General features: G+C 39.9%; 1 protein-coding gene across 1 annotated transcript in view; it reads left to right on the top strand.

Moving 5' to 3' along the window:
* The first annotated feature begins 525 nt into the window (after positions 1-525).
* The window catches only part of scn8aa (sodium channel, voltage gated, type VIII, alpha subunit a), a 71,378-nt gene continuing 52,970 nt past the window's right edge, over positions 526-18,933 (top strand). The window contains exons 1-5 of the mRNA XM_088289982.1: positions 526-850; positions 8,201-8,534; positions 17,741-17,859; positions 18,557-18,646; positions 18,787-18,915. Coding sequence (XP_088146108.1) covers positions 8,256-8,534; positions 17,741-17,859; positions 18,557-18,646; positions 18,787-18,915 — 617 coding nt within the window. The 5' untranslated portion in view covers positions 526-850; positions 8,201-8,255. The remainder of the gene's footprint in view (positions 851-8,200; positions 8,535-17,740; positions 17,860-18,556; positions 18,647-18,786; positions 18,916-18,933) is intronic.

Below are 18,933 nucleotides of genomic sequence, written 5' to 3'. Positions count from 1 at the left end.
CTGCTTAGTTTGTGAATGTGGTTGACTGTTCTGTTTCTAAATAGTTTTCTAAATGTCTTTGCTTGTATGTCGCACATTGAGTTGCCGTGTGTATGAAATGTGCCATATAAATAAAGTCAATCAGAGCTTCTCAACCTCAGCTCTAGCACCTTCTCTGCCAGAGACACCCCAAAAATTCCCTACTCATATGCAAAAGACTGAGAGCAATACAAGCAAAGCATACAAAAAAATAATGCCTCTGAATGACGTGTGCAGAAATGACAAACTGTCAATGCTGTAAAAGGTTTAATAAGGGTGACAATGTGACTCTGGAACCTATGAGATCACCATTCGTTCAGTCTTGTGCACCGTCATTTTGTCTTATTTTGTTGATTTTAAAATGTGACCAACATGGAAGTCGACTGGTGTTCAACCATTTTCCATGACTTTCTACATATGTCATGTGCACACGTGTACAACTTCGATGCGATCAGCATTCCGGCATTGACCTCTCTCACTCACTCACACGCACGCGTGTTTAATGCGCACCATCCATGCACACTCCCCCGTGGTGGCGCACAGTCGTCGGGTTCTCGGAGGTGCGCGGAACAGGAGGCCTAAATGACCTTTAGGATTGGAGCAGTAGGCACTGGCCGACACTCCCTCACATTGTGCTGAGAGACATCAATTATGCAGGGAAGCCGCTCGCTCTGAGGAGGGCTGCTACTGCTGGAGGTGGAGGCGCTGGTGTGCGTGTGGAGTGGGGGGGAAGACGGCAGCAGCAATATGGCGACAACCGCAGTTTCTCCAAGACCACTCGCGCCTCTGCAGTCTTGCCACGGCTTCACGGATTCCCTGTGACGCTTCCGAGGTAAGCGCAGTTTCCCTTACATGTGGAACTCGTTGTGGGTGACGGGTAAGGAGAAATTTACTCTTCATGGTGGGGTTGTCTAGCGTGAATGTCGCAGAACAGCACCCCCCCCCATTTTTTTTTAAAGAGCCGAATATGTGTCTTCAGCATCGTCCACGGACGTCAGAAATGTCAAGTGCTCATCATATGTGCTAAGGGAGGAAGGAGCACACATACGACTGAGTATAAGATGGGTCCATCTTAAACAACAACAACAAAAAAATTTACATTGCTTGTAGCTAAAAAATGATTTTCACATTGCGGTACACTAGGGTCAACCTTGGATGACAAAATGCCTGTGAGTATTCCTTCATTTTTCATGGCTTCCATGCGTCATTGTCTCGTTTTTCTCTTTATTATTGTTAATACATATAATACGCACACGGACACAGAGTGTGTATTGATTTGCTAGTCGACGAGGCTCCACGGGTGTGGTGCACACCCTTCAAGGCAGCGCTCAGGGAAAATGTAGCTCGCCAGGTGCGCCGCATAGAAGTCTTTTGCGTGTCTCACCAAAATGATCATAATGGTTGGTGGGGTTGCTGAATATGACGACTATTATTTATTTTTTATGTTACCACCCACTGCAGCAGCAACCTGCTTGCCTGCCTCGGTCATTGTGCCGCTTTTTTTGCGCACTGTAGCCTTCAATGTTACACAAACATCCACTTTCGTTGTCGTCATCATCTCCATCACATCGCAGAAAATGCACACATGTACGTGTCTTTTGCAGTGTGGCGTGTGTGGAACGCTATCAATGTTTTTTTTCCGCCGTCGAAGGACTGACTGTCTTATTTTCTGATGATCTCAATTTAATACATGCGCGCGGTTTGTGTGCGCGTGTGTTTGCGTGGTGTACACGTTTGCCAAAAGAGCAACAGAAGGCTCAGTGGTTCTTTATTATGGGTTCCATTTTACAAACAAACGTTTTTGTATAAGGGGATGCATGTTTGATTGTTGTAACTAGTGTGCGTGTGTGTGTGTGCGTGCGTGTGCGTGCGTGTGTGCGTGATTGTGCGGGCGCGCGCTCCTGCGTGTGTGTGTGTGTGTGAGAGAGAGAAGCAGAGAGAAAGAGAGAGAGAGAGGTTCTCACGACCAACATGTTCACATAGACGGTGTTGGGAAAGCGTCCAAATTAGACAAATCTGCATCCGCGACTGTCTAGAAAATGGCACATCCCATCTAAACTTGAACGTGGTTCTATACTCCAATATGCCATTTTTTGCGGATGCTGCTTCACATGAGTTGAGTTGGCCCTGAAATTTCCTGCAGCTTGAGCACTTGTCATGTAACCTTCATGGGCTGACTAAAAGGCTTTCCCTAAGTTGAGCAGCCATTAAAGAGCTGCTTAAAAAAATAGTAGTCTAATATAGGGCAGTGCGGGTTTTCTGTTAGAACTTGCCGATGTCTTTAAGCTGAGATACAGCACAGCATACATCCTCTACAAAGTCTTACATTTGAATTTTTTTCCCCAGAAATAATTAACCTTAAAACAGGCACTCACTTGGTCCTCAACCAATCACACAAGAAACAACATTGTTCTACTTTTTTTGGAATGACAGTTGACTAATTTGTCACTCTGTATTGCAATTTTTCAGCGATATTTTAAATAAAGTTTTTAGACATTTTGGGTCCTGAGCCACTTTGTAAACCTTGGCGGAGCCCAATCATTGACACGAAAGTAAAAATACAATTTAGTTATTAGTCAAGTTTGCACAGTGATTCAGGTGCAACATAAAAATACAGTTAATAAGAGCACAGGTCCGCTTTGACTTTATCATTACATGGCAGATTTTGTTTTTCTTTACAATTATGTTGACTTTCAGTTCATTTTCAGTCGGCTGCTGATTCAGATGGAATTTGCAAGAATAAGCTGAAGATAAACAATAATGTTCAACAAATGAACTAAGGATGGTGCAATATTTCATTGATAGATCACAGATTATATACTGTGGTGTTTATGATGCAGTGCCTATACAAAAATCATCAATTATAAAATATTTGGGCTGTTTGATGTCCAAGTGTTGACACGTTAAAACAAATGTATTCCTTGAATGATAAAACATTAAAAGCACCCACTTTTATACAAATAAATGCCATCAGTATGCCATAGACATGTTTGCTTTGATTTATGGCTGTTTCCTTGTTTCTCACCCAGTCCCAATAAGGATAAAATCCACTTGTGAGGCCATCATAATTTTGGTTGAGGAGCAAAAATTGATTATTATACATTTATAATGTTGTTACATTCAACAACAATTTTTCACAACCTGTAGGTACCGATAATTATCCCTACACAATGTAACATTACTTATTTTTTTAAATAAAAAAAAATGAAAAAGTGTTATTCTCAAAGGGAAACTTGTTTGATGTTAACATTGGCACTTATATCATGTTTGCATGTAAAAATGACTAATAAAATGCCCTCCCCCCCAAAAAAGGCTGTAGTGTTTTAAGGGCTTTTTTGTGATGAGATTTACGACAAATTGGCACGCCCCCTTTTGGAGCTCTGCTTTTTTTTCCCATCTTAGCTGTCTACATAGCAGGGAGGCAAGCATTGCAATATTGTTTGCTTTGTTAGGTCTGTTGTCTAAAACGGCAACCGATCGCCACCAAAATGCAACTGCACATTACTACTCTATTCCACTGCAACCTGTGAAAGTATAAAAGGGATCTGCACAATCGGTTGGAGTAATTGACATCAAATGTGACCTCATGTGATCACCTCCACAAAATCATAAATACACTGTCAATCTCTTCTCCACTTACACAGGCTGAAGTGGACAAGAGCAAGAATGCACACATGAACCCCGATTGGTTATATTCCGGACATTTAGCCACACTAAAGTTTTGTGAAGTCTCAGGAGGCAACCGGCGTGGGGTGGCAGGCAGCAACAGCCTGCAGACGGGCAATGATCTTTAACCTGACGATAAGCCTCTCGCAATGCATTGTGTTTGCGAATCAAGATTGTTGTTAAAGAACTTGTTAAAGAAAACAGACAAGACATGACAGAAGCTGCACGTAAGCTGCTCATTTCCTAATTTTCTTTCAAATGGCCATGGTAAGGCGAATTGTTTTTTTTGATGATTTCAGAGGTTGAAGAGGGCCCAAGTAGAGATGTCCACATACATTTTGGAGCTGGTTGGTTCCGTTATTACGAGCGATGTATTTACAATGATTTTGAATGAACAAATTGTGATCGGTGGCCATAATGCTCATTTTCAAGAGGCATTTGTAAACTCCTTAGTTTTCAAAATAATCACTTATGATGATCAGCTCAACTAAACTGGCTTGGATCAGAAGAAAAAAAAAACAAAAAGTCAAATTTGACCTGATTGTTGACATGCCAGTACCTTCTCTAACTTCAAAACAGAAAGACACAGAATATTGGCATCTTTACTTCCATATTCAAAATCATTTTGTAGGTTTGATGTTTTGATTTAGAAAGTGTTTCCTTCTTCGGTTAATTCGCTTTCATTTTGTAGTTTCAAATTATATGACATACCTGTGTCCAGAGGTTTTTCTCTGGATAAGCTGGTTTTCTCCCACATTCCCAAAACAGTCCAAATGATCTCCCTACCCTATTGTATTTACTTACTTTATTTACAGGATACTAGTTCTGAGCAGCTTGACTTTAGAATGTATGAAAAGTTGGGTGGATGCGTAGAGCTCTTGGAAGCATAAGGCTGACAGCAACTGGATTGGCAATTTTCTTCTATGGGAAAGAGTACAACAAAACAAGGAGCCAATTTTCTAGGATCAAGGTGTAATGACAGATTTGAAGTGAAGAGCCAAACCTTTTGTCCCACGGAGTATCCAGGTGCAGGCCTACGATGACGATTGGGCTGCTTGACATACAACCGATTTCTTGAGCATGGCAACTTGTGCCCCCCTCCAAGCCCTTTGATATCTGCAGGCCAGACCATGAGGAGAAGGAACATGTACATCCTGATCTCGCAGGATTGGCACTGGTTGTTGATGACCATAGTTTACAAAGAAAACAGGCGGACCTGTGACAATGGGAGAGAATTATGAACATTTTCAACCGAGACTAAATTCTTGGTCCAAGTAGTAGTAGTGTCGACACGCAGGAACCCTAATCCGGTCACTAAAACCTTATTGGCTTGTTCACATTGACCACTTGTTTGGGGATGGAAACCAGAGGAAAGGCTGACGAAAAAAAAAAAACAAAGTCGGCAAAACTTCCTCCAAAACTGCTATACAAATTGGGGTCCTCTGTCTGAAACGATGGTCAATGGTACACCATGCAAACAAAAAACTGGAAGCTCAAACAGGAAGTAGGAAACCTTTGCCATTTGCCTCTCTTTGTTTTTTTCTTTTTTTGGAGGGTGGGGCAGAGTAGTGAAAAGCAAGGACCGACGGGGATGATTATTTTTATAAGGATGGAGAGGCGATGACCGAATTGTGCTGAAGTCTATGAGATGCTTCTGTGTCACATGAAATTGGGTCAAATACCTTTTTCAAAGCTTCTGAAAAGGAGCGGAAAGATTCACAGTTAGCAGAGGACCGCTCCCACTGCGCAGTTCCCCAAAGAATATCTCTGCCAGAAAGCAATGGAACAATGAAGGCAACGCGAAAGCGCCCTGTTGGAAAAGAGAAAAGGCTGTAGTTAAAAAAGAAAAAAAATAGAGTTTGGTGCGTCAGAAACGCCTGACCATTACCTGGTTGGTTCCCAAGAATAACGTTCAGGTGGTTCAATGCGAGCCTCTGTCGAAGCTTGTGGTGTAATAGGCCCTGCAGCTGGTCGTTGGATTAACTCAACCCAACTGTATTTCTAAAGCACTTTAAGACAACCACCGCTGTATGCAAAGTGCACACGGAGCAAAAGTAAGTCATATAACAAACAATAAAACAAATGAATAATGAAGACCGTAAAAACCACATAAACTGTAAAGCCAGAAACCAAGTCTCGCGATGTGTCAAAATCCAAAGAATAAAAATGAGTTTTAAGACAAGTTTTAAAGATGGGAATCGAGGGGGTTTTCCTAACGTTGAGCGGGAGGTCATTCCAAAGAGAGCGACCAGCAACGGAAAAGGCTCGATCCCCTCTGAGCCTTCGCTGAGTACTTCTAACAGCGTCTGATCCATTGACCTTAGGCGCTGGGCAGGTGCCTTAGGGTGGAGGACCTCAGAGAGGAAAGGTGGGGCGAGACCATTTAAGATTTGAAAACAAATAATAAAATCTTAAAAGTAACTCTAAAATGCTCAGGGAGCCAGTGAATCGATGCCACTGTAGGAGTATGCTCCCTCTTACGAGTATCAGTCAAGAGGTGAGCTGCAGCATTTTGGGCCAAGTGGAGACGCTTGATGGTGGATTGGCTGACTCCAAAATGAATTTCTTTACAGTAATCAACTGAAATGTGACGAAGGCATGAATTACTGTTTTAAGGTGCTATTGAGAAAGGAGATACTTTACTGTAGCCGTCTGCCTATGAAAAAAAAATGAATCCAACAATAGCACCAATTTGGCGGTCCAATCTAAAATCACTGTTAGAGAGTGTTTAGGTAAGGAGCCATGGTGCCCAGGTCAGCAGGATGGGAAATAAAAGTGCCACTGGGACCAAACACCATCACCTCTGTTTTCTTAACATTGAATTTCAAGAAATTTAACATGATCCAGATCACTCACTGTGGCCAGAGGGAGATACTGTAAAAGGTCCGCAATCCAAAACAATCACAGACAAAAATCCCCGCCAGGTCCAAAGCCAGTAAAACAAGGAAAAAAATAGGGTAAAGTGCCCATCTAACAGTTGTATCACACACCCCATGTGAAAATGCTCCGGTCCTGCACAGATTGCAGTTTTCTTTTCCACATAAGAGATTTCTCATGTGTCAATTGAGTGTGCCACAGTAAAAGGGACGGAGAAAAGCTTTTGAACAGTGACAAATGGAGGCGCCTGTGTTCACACCCACAGCGGCGCAAACCGCTCTTTTTTAAAATAAGCCGGTTTGTGATACATCTGCAAAATTACAAACACCTGGTCTAAACCGCCTCCTTGCAGAGTCACGCTGAATTTGACCTTGTTATGAAAATGAGCCCTAAATTATCTGTGGTGTGAATGCGAGTGTGAATGTTTGTGTGTCTATATATGTGCCCTTTGATTGGCTGGCAAGCAGTCCAGGGTGATATCTGACTTTCACGTTTCACGTCAGCTGAGATAGGCTCCAGCTTCCCATTACAAAGAACAGGATAAGCGGTAGGGATGCAACAAAAATGTCAATATCACAATATTAAAATTGTCACAGTATCGTCATCTTCATGCCACAATATTAAAAGGAGCACATCTGTTAAAAAGGACAAATTGTTTTCAATTTGTGGAGTTCCGGCACCCTTCGTCGGGTAGTTTATTAGTGCAGTTTAATTTGAATTTTTCATATTTTGGCCACCTATATTGACCCACGCTAATCACCAGATGAAGGGGAATCTAACCTTTGGGTTCCTCCACTAATTGACTTGATACACAGTCAAACCAGCAAATATTTTTCAACTGCATCAAAAAAACTTTACTTTTTGCTCACTTCAGCCAAACACAGCATTGTGAACTCCATGGACCATGATACTCTGGGGCATTAATCCAATACGCATGGTAATAATAAATGCGTAATAATAAAAATGACTGGCCAATCCTATTTCTTTGTCAAACACAAAATTGTTCTTTTCTTTCAGTATCAGCGTTTTTCCTTCATATCATGAGTTTTTATGCAGTATCATGAGCTTTTTTTCTATTGCATTTGTATCCATTAAATCAAAATTAATTTTTTAATTCAAATACTTTTTTGTACACCACGCTTACCTTTATTGTTGTATCATTTTTCAGATTTGTTTTTCTTAACCAAAGTGGATCATGGCAAACCATCCAGTTGTCCTATATCTTAATATCTTTATATTCTCTGTCATCATCATATCGTGTCACACCAGTGGTTTATCCATATTTTTGCCCTATTCTCTGTACCACATATTCTCACTAGGTTTGTGGGTGTGTTAGAGCTTTTCCCGGCTGAATTTGGGGGAGAGGCGGAATACACCCAAAGCTGGTGCATATATAGTTGACACAACCATTCAGACTCCTCACATTCACACCTACGGATAATTTAGGGTCTTCACTTAACCTAGCATTATGTTTTGGGAATTGCTTCTTCAGATTGTTCAAATGTGCGTTTTGGTGTCAAAGTTTATTTTACAAAGAGAAAATACTAAACCCTTTTATTAATTTTTTTGGGGAGCTCATCTCACCGATGGTGAAGTACAGAAACAACGTTGATTTGCCCTCTGCTCCTTCTTCCCTCAGATCTGCCACCTTGGATGGTCACAACCTAAAGACCACGTAGTTGCAGGATGAAAACATGGCTGCACCCCTTATCGCACCGCCAGGACCTGACAGCTTCAAGAGATTTAATGTGGAATCATTGGCGGCCCTTGAGCTGCGCATCAATGAGGAGAAGAGCAAGAAGCCGCCCAAGCAGGACAGCAGTTACCGTGATGACGATGATGAGAACAAACCCAAGCCCAACAGTGACCTGGAGGCTGGCAAGAGCCTGCCCTACATTTATGGGGACATCCCAAAGGGAATGGTGGCGGTACCATTGGAGGATCTGGACCCGTACTACCTGAATTCTCAGAAAGTGAGTTTAAGCATTGTCTTTTTGAAACATTTTTTTTTTGGTTTGTGAAATTCATTCTGCCTTGAATTCCTGTATCTGGTCCATCCGTTCTTCCAATTTCTTTCCTCTGTCTACATGCATCCCTGACAGAATATGTCAGGAATGTGGTCAAAGGGAAGAATCCAAATACTAAATGAACCAAATACATTCATAATCAAGATTCAAAGTAGCAAAGAAGCACTAAAAGTCAACTGAAGTAACAAAACACTCAGCAAAAAGGCGAGACATCTGGAAACATGTGGACAAAACACTCACAAGGACACAAGGAATAGGCCTAATGAGAACGGTTGGAAATTAAATGTAAATTGTTTATTTGACTTATTATATGTTATTACAAAAAATTATTTACATAATTATTTAATAAGAAAGTTTTTAGGTAAAAATGGCTACATTAATAATGGAAATGCTTGGTGGGACGGATTTTAGAAAGGAGTGGGCCCAACATGTTTCATGGTCGCAGTTTGCAAGGATCTATTTACACTTGGTGAGTTTTTCAGGTTATGTGAGCTAGTGGGACACCACTAGCTCAGTTATCTCTGAATTAGTTATACGGCATTTTCGACGAAATGGAAGGATGGATACAATTGATCATCCATTGAGTGGAAGTGATTTTCATTCCATCTCTAAGCGAAGCAGTTGAGGCCAAATGAAGTTCACGTCTGGGCTCTTGATTTACTCTCAACATAACATCAGCGATGCTAAAATAACCTAAGATAAGCTAAGCGAAGATGAGATATTGCCACGCTACATAACACCTCCTCTGGGCAACCTTATTCTTCTCAACGTGACAAATTTGCAAAAATATTTTTCTCTTTTAAAATATAAACACATCGATTAATTGATTAACAATGTTTATAAGAAGGAACACAAACGAGCTGCACGTCCTCCATTGTTGTCCCTTCTGTTATCTTCTTTGCAGCAAGCATGTTGCTGTGATGACTGGTGGATGCGGCCATCATTCATCGCAATGACGTCAGGGCACGTCATGGTGTTAGGCTGTCATGTGTTCTATTTTGCACTGGCTGCCATGCAGGGTTGATTTCAGGATTTAATGGTGTTACGAGGAGCTCTTGGGGCTTTCACAGCTTTAGGTCAGAGGCTGTGACTCATTGTTCCATATGACGATAGATTTGGACTGGCTGGTCTGGGTGACCTTGTCAACATCTCCCCATGGCTGTAAAATGACGTTTTCAGCTGAGCTGCTCCTGTCGAGATGTGCCTTTGCATTGGGAACGAGTGCTGAGGGTTCATTTTTAAGGTCATTTCTCTTTGGATTACGCTTACAAATTGCCTCAAGAACCTCTTACAGTCAGCCTACTTAAAGGGAATGATGAGTATATGTGATTGTAAAGGAACAAAAAGCTACCTTGTTTCGGTCAAGTGAAAGCGGGTCGATGTTCTTGCCTGTGTTTTCATATTACACCAGAGCCGTTGTGTCAATTTAATTAATGACCAAATTGTTTAACGTGCTTGATAGTTCTTTACGTTGTCAAACATGGAAAGAGAGTAGAAGTGTCAACAGTTTGGTGGCAGCATTTTGTAGCGTGGCCAAATCATACATTTTTAAATGAATTACTCACCATAGATTCTGAGATTCTTTACATTTCTTTGTCTCTGCCTATATGCTAGCTGTCTGCTCAGGAAAAGCACTATACATCATTTTATGGGTTGAAGAACTAATAAAAATGATCTGACATTCATCCTCCTTTGTAACCGATTGCGCTCATCGCAAGACTATTTAGCTCAACCAATATGAGGACAGAAAATGCCTCACGCCAAGCTTGCACGAAGGCCATGAGTGCTGAATGTGCGGTAGTGTGTACCTAGTGTCATTGGCCATTGGTGATGCTGCTTTGACGTTAGATCAGGTCAAAGTTGTTTTTCTTTTTTGCGATACGTTTTTGTCAACGCGTTCCCCTGACTGGCGGGCACAGCGAGGACGCAGCGACGCCAGCAGGTCAATTTATATATATCACGGACGATATAGCAACACATACAAGCTGAAATATGCTAATAAGTTAATAAGGATAATGCACAAATGACCTTAAGATGCGCTATCATGACACATGATATTGAATGAAGATGAAAGATTGTTGTAAATAAATTGATATAATATTTTTTTTAAAAATTCCAACTTTTTAAATACAGGTCTGTGCTTTTGACAAGTTAAGGCCTGCACAGAAGGACTGAAGGTCCTGATGAAACACCACTGGCGTTCGACCATGCGATTGGACCACACTTGCTGAAAAACACCCTAAACCTTGCTAGCTGGTTTGGTAATGGTTAGCACATAATTTAAAAAAATAATAATAATAAAATCTGGGATTCAAAGCCTTGTCTAGTTTGTTGACTTTAAATTGCCATTTTTAATGAAGCGACAGGGAGGGGAGGCATATCGACAACAGAGCTCACGAGATTTATTTCAGTGAAAATCTTAATGATATTCATGTTAAAGCCGGAAGAAAAAAAGCATGACCACAAACACGTTTTGCAGTAGAATGTTAATATTTTTTAATTTTGGTATCCTGACCAAAACTCTCACGTCACCATTTATACCTTAACAGTTGATGTTAACGTCAAAAGATTTTGGCAAATAATCAATACTACAACCTAATAGGCAGTGGACATAACAACATGCCAACAGCATATTGTCTTTGCTTGCTTTGTGAATTAGATTCATTTTGTTTACACTGTTTTTAACGTTAGCACCACGCAAAAGCCACACAATCCTTAAATGAATTTGGCTCTGAGTGTCTGGTGCTAACAAGAACTGCTATTTGGAACTGCTAATTAGAATTTCCTTCAATTAATTCATTGTACAGTCGTTTTGGAGTCCTTCTGTTGATGAGCAGTGCTGTGTTTGCACCCAAAATAAATTTAAGAATTACGGCCAAAAGGTGATTTCACAATGTCTTTGGTAGCCTGGCTTGGATTCCGACCTGATGTCCTGTTCTTAGAGCTGTCCCTGCCATATTTTCCTTGTGTTCACTGTGTTCCTGCTAGATTTAATGCTTTGGAATCTTTTTGTACCCTTTTCCCAACTAATACCTATGAACAATGAGATCTCTATAATGTTGCAGAAGCTGTCGTCCACGGCTTGTGTTGTAAGATGGAACTGCAAAAAAAAAATGGAAATTTGTTTGTGGTGAATGAGATGTACTTTAAATGGTGGCCGGTGCATGCTGAGTCCTGGTGGCCATTTAAACATTTGACTAATAGAATTAAAAAAAAAATACAATGTATTTATCGTGTCCCCTTTTTGTATATGACGAAAACCTGCCATTTTATACCGCTGTAGCTTCCATTCACTTCCTTTGTTTGTAGTTTCTTAACTATATGAATGCATTTGGCGATGGGGGTGATTTCCTTTGACTTGAGCACCTGACAGTGCACGTGCGTGTTGCGCAGTGTATATCCTGTACTTCCATGATAATTTGCTTCAGAAAGCTCTCTTCCACTTTTATATCGTGGTAGGAAATGATAAATTAGGCACTACATTTTCCGCTCTCTAAAAATAGTTTGGTCAAAAATAACCCAATTTGAGTAAAAAACGGGCCAATCCACTACTTTGGGTCAATTTGACCCATTTTGGGGGTTGTTTTCTGCAAAAAATACGCCAAAATGAGTACTGTTGTACAAAACAACCAAAGAAGAAGAAATTAACCCAATTAGTGGATCAGTCCGTGTTTGACCCAAATTGGGGTATTTTTGACGTTTGTTTTTTAAGTGTTTTTAGAGTGCGAAGGAGTTCTTTTGACGCCTTCAGGTATCTAAAAGGGGACCATCATCGCACTTCCAGTCATGCCTGCCCAAAATATCATTCAGGGCTGATGTTGCACCCTTATTGGGACTTGGTGGCTGGCAATCAACCAGCCATTATTCCACTTTTCTGACCCATCCAAAGAAGCATGGCAATCATCAGTAAATAAAACGCTCTGAAAATGAGTCTTCATGTATTTCTGACGCCATGGCAAACATTTCGCTATTTGAGATTGGTTGGGGTGGCTGAAATACAGATTCTTGCTTACGTAATTATTTGGAGCACTGTGTTTGTGGCGCCATGCAATCTATAAACCGATAAGAGGGCGGGTGACGAGGGTTCATTGAATATTCACCACGAGCCGTCCAAATGTAGATGATGCAGCCGTGCGCTTAATGGCGGCCGCCTCTTTTCGCTGCTCCCACCCTCTCCTTTGCCTCTCGTCATCTTCTGGCTGGCTGCCTCCTTGGCCTGCTGCTGCCGCCGCCACAGTTGCCGCCTGCCTGCCTGCTTCACTCACTCGCCATTTTACCCGGCGCCCTGTTATGAAATTTTCAGCAGCTTTGCAGCACTTAAATCATGCGTTACAGAGTGGGGAGAAGACTTGATACATACATGGTAGCTGTGTGTGCACGTTTGCGCTCGATGCGCCTGTGCTTGTTTGTGTGAGCTAAAGAGACGGTGAGGCACATGAATCTGTGTCATATTCATTTGCTTTTCAAAACAAAACGGGATGTTAAAAAAAACCAAAGGATCTTTTGTCAATGTTGATTCCAAAAAACAAAATGTAAAAAGGACAACGACTCGTTTTCTAATTTCCCATTTTGTGCACAAATGGAAAAAAAGAAACAAATAATGCACGTCAGATATTGTCATCTGCTGCAAATTATGTGACCCGTATCTAAAGTTGAACTAGTAGAGAGCTTTCACCTGACTGACGGGAACTTTAAAACATAATAACTTGCTGAATATGTAAACGATTTTCATGTGGTTTGTTTTGTTGCAAACATCAAGAAATGTAACTACAATGCAACTAAAATAAGTGCATTGAAAATGTTTAATTTTCACTTTCTATTTTGTTTTGAAAAGCGAATGAACGAATGATACATGGACTGACAAGACAGAAACTGCTCATTCCCTCATTCTCTTTTAAGTCAGCCATTGAAAGGCGAATTGTTTTGTGAAGTTTTCAGAGGTTGAAGTGGGCCAAAGTAGAGATGTCCACATACATTTTGGGCCCGGTTGGTCCCATTATTTTTGATTTAGTAGCAACACATTTACAATGACTTTGAATGGACAAATTGTGAACAGTGCCTTCAACAAGACATCGAGGGAGGCGAGTGGACGTAGTCCTTCTTTTTAGGGGCCTGATTTAAAATTGGAATTTATTCTCTGATTTCTCCAAAACAAAATGCGAGCTGAAATCATTTTCCTGATAAAAGAATGTACAAATGGAGCTTGTTATTGAAAATGGAGCATCCTGGCTGGATGATCTCTTTAACGTTACTTTTATTTGCTCCATCCAACAACAATGAATGAATCTAAACTTTTGATTCACCTTTCAAAAGAAGCATACAGGACAAGAAAGTGGAGCATATAAATGATTTGCATATAAAGCTAATTGTGGGACGAAGCTAAAAGTGATCATTGACGTGACTTCACGTTAAAAAAAAATTGTGGCAACAGAGGCATCATAGGTACGGTCAGGCTCGTCATCATATTACCTGTACACAGCAAATTCATGGCTACCTGATTTTGAAAATCAAAAGTCAATGAAAATCACTTTTCAGAGTTGGTTTTAAAAAAGGGTTTGCTAACAAAAATGAACCAAATTACTCGCAATGCGAAAAACAGATTTTAGCTTGGAATATGGAGACGCTGCACATTATTTGCTTTCATGGGACGCATGAAATGATGTTTGACACTGTCTTTTATATATATATATATATATATATATATATATATATATATATATGAATGTGTTTGTGCTGTTGTGAAATGCGCAATATAAATAAAGTTGTACTGTTGTATTGTATGTGTCTACTCACACACTTACATATACACACATACACACACACCTACACGCACACACACACGCAAACGCACACACAAATGTATATACAAAACCAGACAAGAAAGAAAAAAACAAAACTGAAAAATATAACAAAATGAAAGCAGACAATTTCACATGTTTCACATGCTTGAAAGGGGCTAGGAGCAAATATTAGGATGTATGCCACAGAGATGCATTGTTCAATTCTGGAATCCGGCCTTCCTTTGTGGAGTTTGCATGTTCTCGCCGTGCCTGCGTGGCTTTTCTCCCGGTAGTCCGGTTTGCTGCCACATTCCAAAGCCATGCATGGTAGGTTGATTGAACACTCTAAATTGTCCCTAAGGTGCGAGCGTGAGAGCGGTTGGTTTTTCGTCTTTATGTGCCGTGCGACTGGCTGGCAACCCGTTAGATTGGCTCCAGCATGCCCATGACCCTCGTGAGGACAAGCGGCTTGGATAATGGTTGGATGGAGTTGTTCCCTTTACTTATAGCACACCTACATCAATAAACATTGCCTGTATATTTCCCAGTAATAGATTTTTTCTAACTTTGTAGATTGGTTGGACAGTTTTGAATTCAATTAAATCAAATCATGTAATTATTGTGGACTGTATGAATAATTTATTAGTCTGTTCATGACAGGTGACGTGTTATTCTATTAGCTTGTTTTCAAAAATGCAAAACGGTTGTAAAGAACTCTTGCATGCATTTCCCTTAATCGCTGAACAATATTGTACAAATATGGTAATATCAATCATTTATAAAGAATGTAGCGTGATTTATAATTCAGGAAGAATTTGACTTTGAACAGGACAGAAATGCTTCTATATAGTTTAGTTCATCTCTGTTTTATATGATATTTCCAACTAATTCTGTCATCAATAATTACCCCAAGAGATTTATTTTTATTCGACCGCGTGCCCAGTACCACGAAACCCCAAAGCAGAGCCAAACACAAATCTGAGCGATGACAAAACTCTATCGAACCTAAGGAATACGAGAACATGAGCAAATGCAAAGTACGTAAAATAAGAACTACATCAGCCTAAAGCTGATGCGACTACGGAATTAACACAAGTGACAAAAACCACAAAACGGAAATGAATGTAACGAAATCGCAGTGAATAACTAGCAAAAGAAGTCAGCCCGATTGGGAGAAATACAGGTGACTATAAAAAACAAAAGTAAGTCCTAACAGCACAAGAAAGGATAACCAAAATTACTCAAACCAGAATTACTTACATGAGACTAAGTTACATGGCGGAAGAAAGAAGCACACGATCGACGAGCAATCTCCAGGAAAACCGCAACAATATTCTGGCTACATTGCCACAAATCTGCGATTTGCTGTCAAGCACTGAGTAATCTGTGTTTTTCTATAAGTTTGCATAATTGTAGGTTAAATAGTTTCTCAAGAATTTTGGAGAATATTTGGAGCGGAGAGATTGGCCAATAGTTTGTGAAGTGATGTTTATCGTCATTTTCCAACACCGGTATCATTTTGATTATTTTTTTTTTTTTATTGGGAATTTGTCCATTTGGACTGACAGGTTCCAAATGTCATCTTGTGTTCAAGAGACACCCTCTATTCTCCTTTTTAACTGTTTTCATGTCAACCTCCTCACAACAAATGGAAATTTTCATTTTACATTAGTTAACTGTGTCTATAATTTCTTCACCATATATGTAGAACAAAAAAAGCAATTGCACATTCGAAGAGTATATTGCGAGATCCTTCACTGCTGGCAGAAGCTGAAGTGCATTTGGGCTGCTTACACTGCACTGATGATGATAAACGAGGGAAAGGAACATTTCATTGGCCTAATTGGACCACCTCTAAATGTCAATCAAATGCATATGAACAAGGGTCACGTGACCACAATTAAGATGCTCCATATTTGATCTTGAGATGTTGATGTACTGGTTTGCTTTGTGTACACTTTGCTTGGTTTGGGCTGCGATTGCACAGATGACATGAGTCATGTGACACACACACACGCACACGCACACGCACACGCACACATCCGGGGGATTCATGTAGCGAGGGAGACCTCGTTAAAGCACGCTCAGCCATATCACTTGTGCAAATGCAGTGTCTCATTAAACATTCATGCCCTTCGCCATCTTTTATTTAAACAATTATGAGGTTATCCACAGGAAGAGGCTTGCCAGCTTCTTTTGGTTACTCAAAAAGCAAGAAGAGTGAATGGCGGCTAAACAGGAAACACACTTACTGGTCCTCAGAAACACACACCCACACTCACATACATATTTCTATGATGTATTCAGTGGGAAAGGGACAATTTGTGATTAAACAGCTATGCTGCATTAATAGACAATATACTAATAATGCCAGGTGACCATATTTGGATTTTCAAAAAAAGTGGACGGTCAGCCTGGTCTGGAGATACAGAAATGATACTCAAAGTCATTCATTATAACGCTAATAATTGTAAAGTAAGCCTGCACAATATTGGAAAAACTTTATTTTTCGATATGGGTGTGTCATATTGCAATATTGATATTATTGCGATAAATAAAATGGACCTAAAGAAATAACATCTTTATTATTGAATGAAAGAAATGAATGTATCCTTATAAAAAATATTTGATGTTATTAATGCCCATACAGTAATTCTAATGGATGGCCATGTGCATTTGATTAGATGAAAGCATACTATACCAGTCTTTCGGCTACTGGACTGCCTGTGCCATTATCACAATTTTTTAAAAATATATTTTGCAGCTCTAATTTAGATTTTACCTCCTCTGTAAGGGTAGAAAATAAAACAAAACTTCGGTCAAAAATCCAGCTAATGACAAAATATTTGTTCTGTGTAATAATGAAAATAAAAAAAACAGTTCTTTAACAAGGATACTAATTTCCATCCATCCATCCATTATCTATACCGCTTCTCCTCACTAGGGTCGTGGGGGATACTAATTTAAGAAAGAAAATAAAAGTCACATCAGTCTTTAGTTTTCTTCCTCCTCATTGTGTTTTTTTTCAATCCTGTTACCAGTTCGAACAATTAAGGAACCCAGTCAAATTTAAAAAAAAATGACAGAGCATCCTGGCTATTTCTGCAGTAGCTCATATTGTTTGTGCGCATTGGCTTTATTGTCACGCGTTATGGTTTTATGCACATGTTCACATTTTCAACTTAAGATCACATCTATGCAAAATACGATATTAAGTGCAACTTTAATTGTGCGTTCATGTGTATTCCAATGCATTAGAAATTGCGCTTGGTATACTACATTGTGTTGGTCTCTGCATTTGAAGTTGCTCTTCAAACCAACTGTTCTGTTTACTGATACATATTTTCTCTCCCTCTGTTCTTCTCTCCGCAGACATTTATAGTGCTAAATAGGGGGAAGACAATCTTCCGTTTCAGTGCCACACCTGCCTTGTACTTCATAAGTCCTTTTAATCTGGTTAGGCAAATAGCTATTAAAATTTTGATACATTCATATCCTTTTATATGCTGTCTTAAATGCAAAGCCTGCTTATGTGTATTATTCATGATGATTTGCCCTCAGAGTCTGTGGATGTTTCACGTGAGGAATAAACAGTGCAAAGTGGACTGAATAACAGACAGCTTCCTCCCAGTAGGAGCATGCAAGTCATTTTGCTGACTTCAGGTTGTAGTAATGATGTGGAAGCCGAACATCCTTTAAGATTACTTGCATCTGTAGGCATGACATGTTTGAGTGCTGTTAAAAATTATTCTTTTTCGTAACCCAAATACTCATGAACTCATGTGCAGCACACAGACTTTTGGGCTTAAATTGGTTCTTCTTAAAATCGGCTTGATTATTCCCATGTGTATAATCAAGGTTAAGACTTATTTGTATAGATTTACTTTTATATACTTGCCCATTTTTACATTTCTTGATCAACATAATAGTATGTATGGATGAAATTGAATGAAAGAATTTCCATATTCAAGGTGAAACGTGAAAGAATATAACACAAATGGAAGCTCATCTGTTATTCAGTCAAGCTAGTCAATGTATGATTTTATTTTGTGTCGTGATCAGTGGGCAAATGAGCTTCTGAATGACTCAAAAAAAATCTAAATAATAACAGAATGTTAATGATACATTTTATTATGTTTGTCATTGCCTCCTTCAATTGCCGTTGTCCCTCCTTGACCTCACGCTCACTCTTTTCAGCATGATCATTATGTGTACTATTTTGACCAACTGTATATTCATGACCTTTAGTGATCCTCCCGAGTGGTCAAAACAAGTAGAGTAAGTACATCTTTCATTATTCTCTCTCAAAATGATCCTGTTTGAATTTTGCGCCTCCAGTCTTGCGCTACTATATGCTTTGCGTGTGTTATCTTCGCTTGACTATTATTTGCTGATATGTTGATACCCTTGTCTTTCAGGTACACATTCACGGGAATTTATACATTTGAGTCTCTTGTAAAAATCACAGCCCGAGGATTCTGTATAGATGGCTTTACATTCCTCCGAGACCCATGGAACTGGCTGGACTTCATGGTCATCTCCATGGCGTAAGTATTTCTCTCCAG

This window comes from Idiotropiscis lumnitzeri, chromosome 3, assembly GCF_059441095.1.
Source record: "Idiotropiscis lumnitzeri isolate Australia: NSW breed Sydney's pygmy pipehorse chromosome 3, RoL_Ilum_1.0, whole genome shotgun sequence".
NCBI lineage: Eukaryota > Metazoa > Chordata > Actinopteri > Syngnathiformes > Syngnathidae > Idiotropiscis > Idiotropiscis lumnitzeri.
Note: the sequence above shows the minus strand (reverse complement) of the source record. Positions and strands in the feature narration are given on the sequence as shown.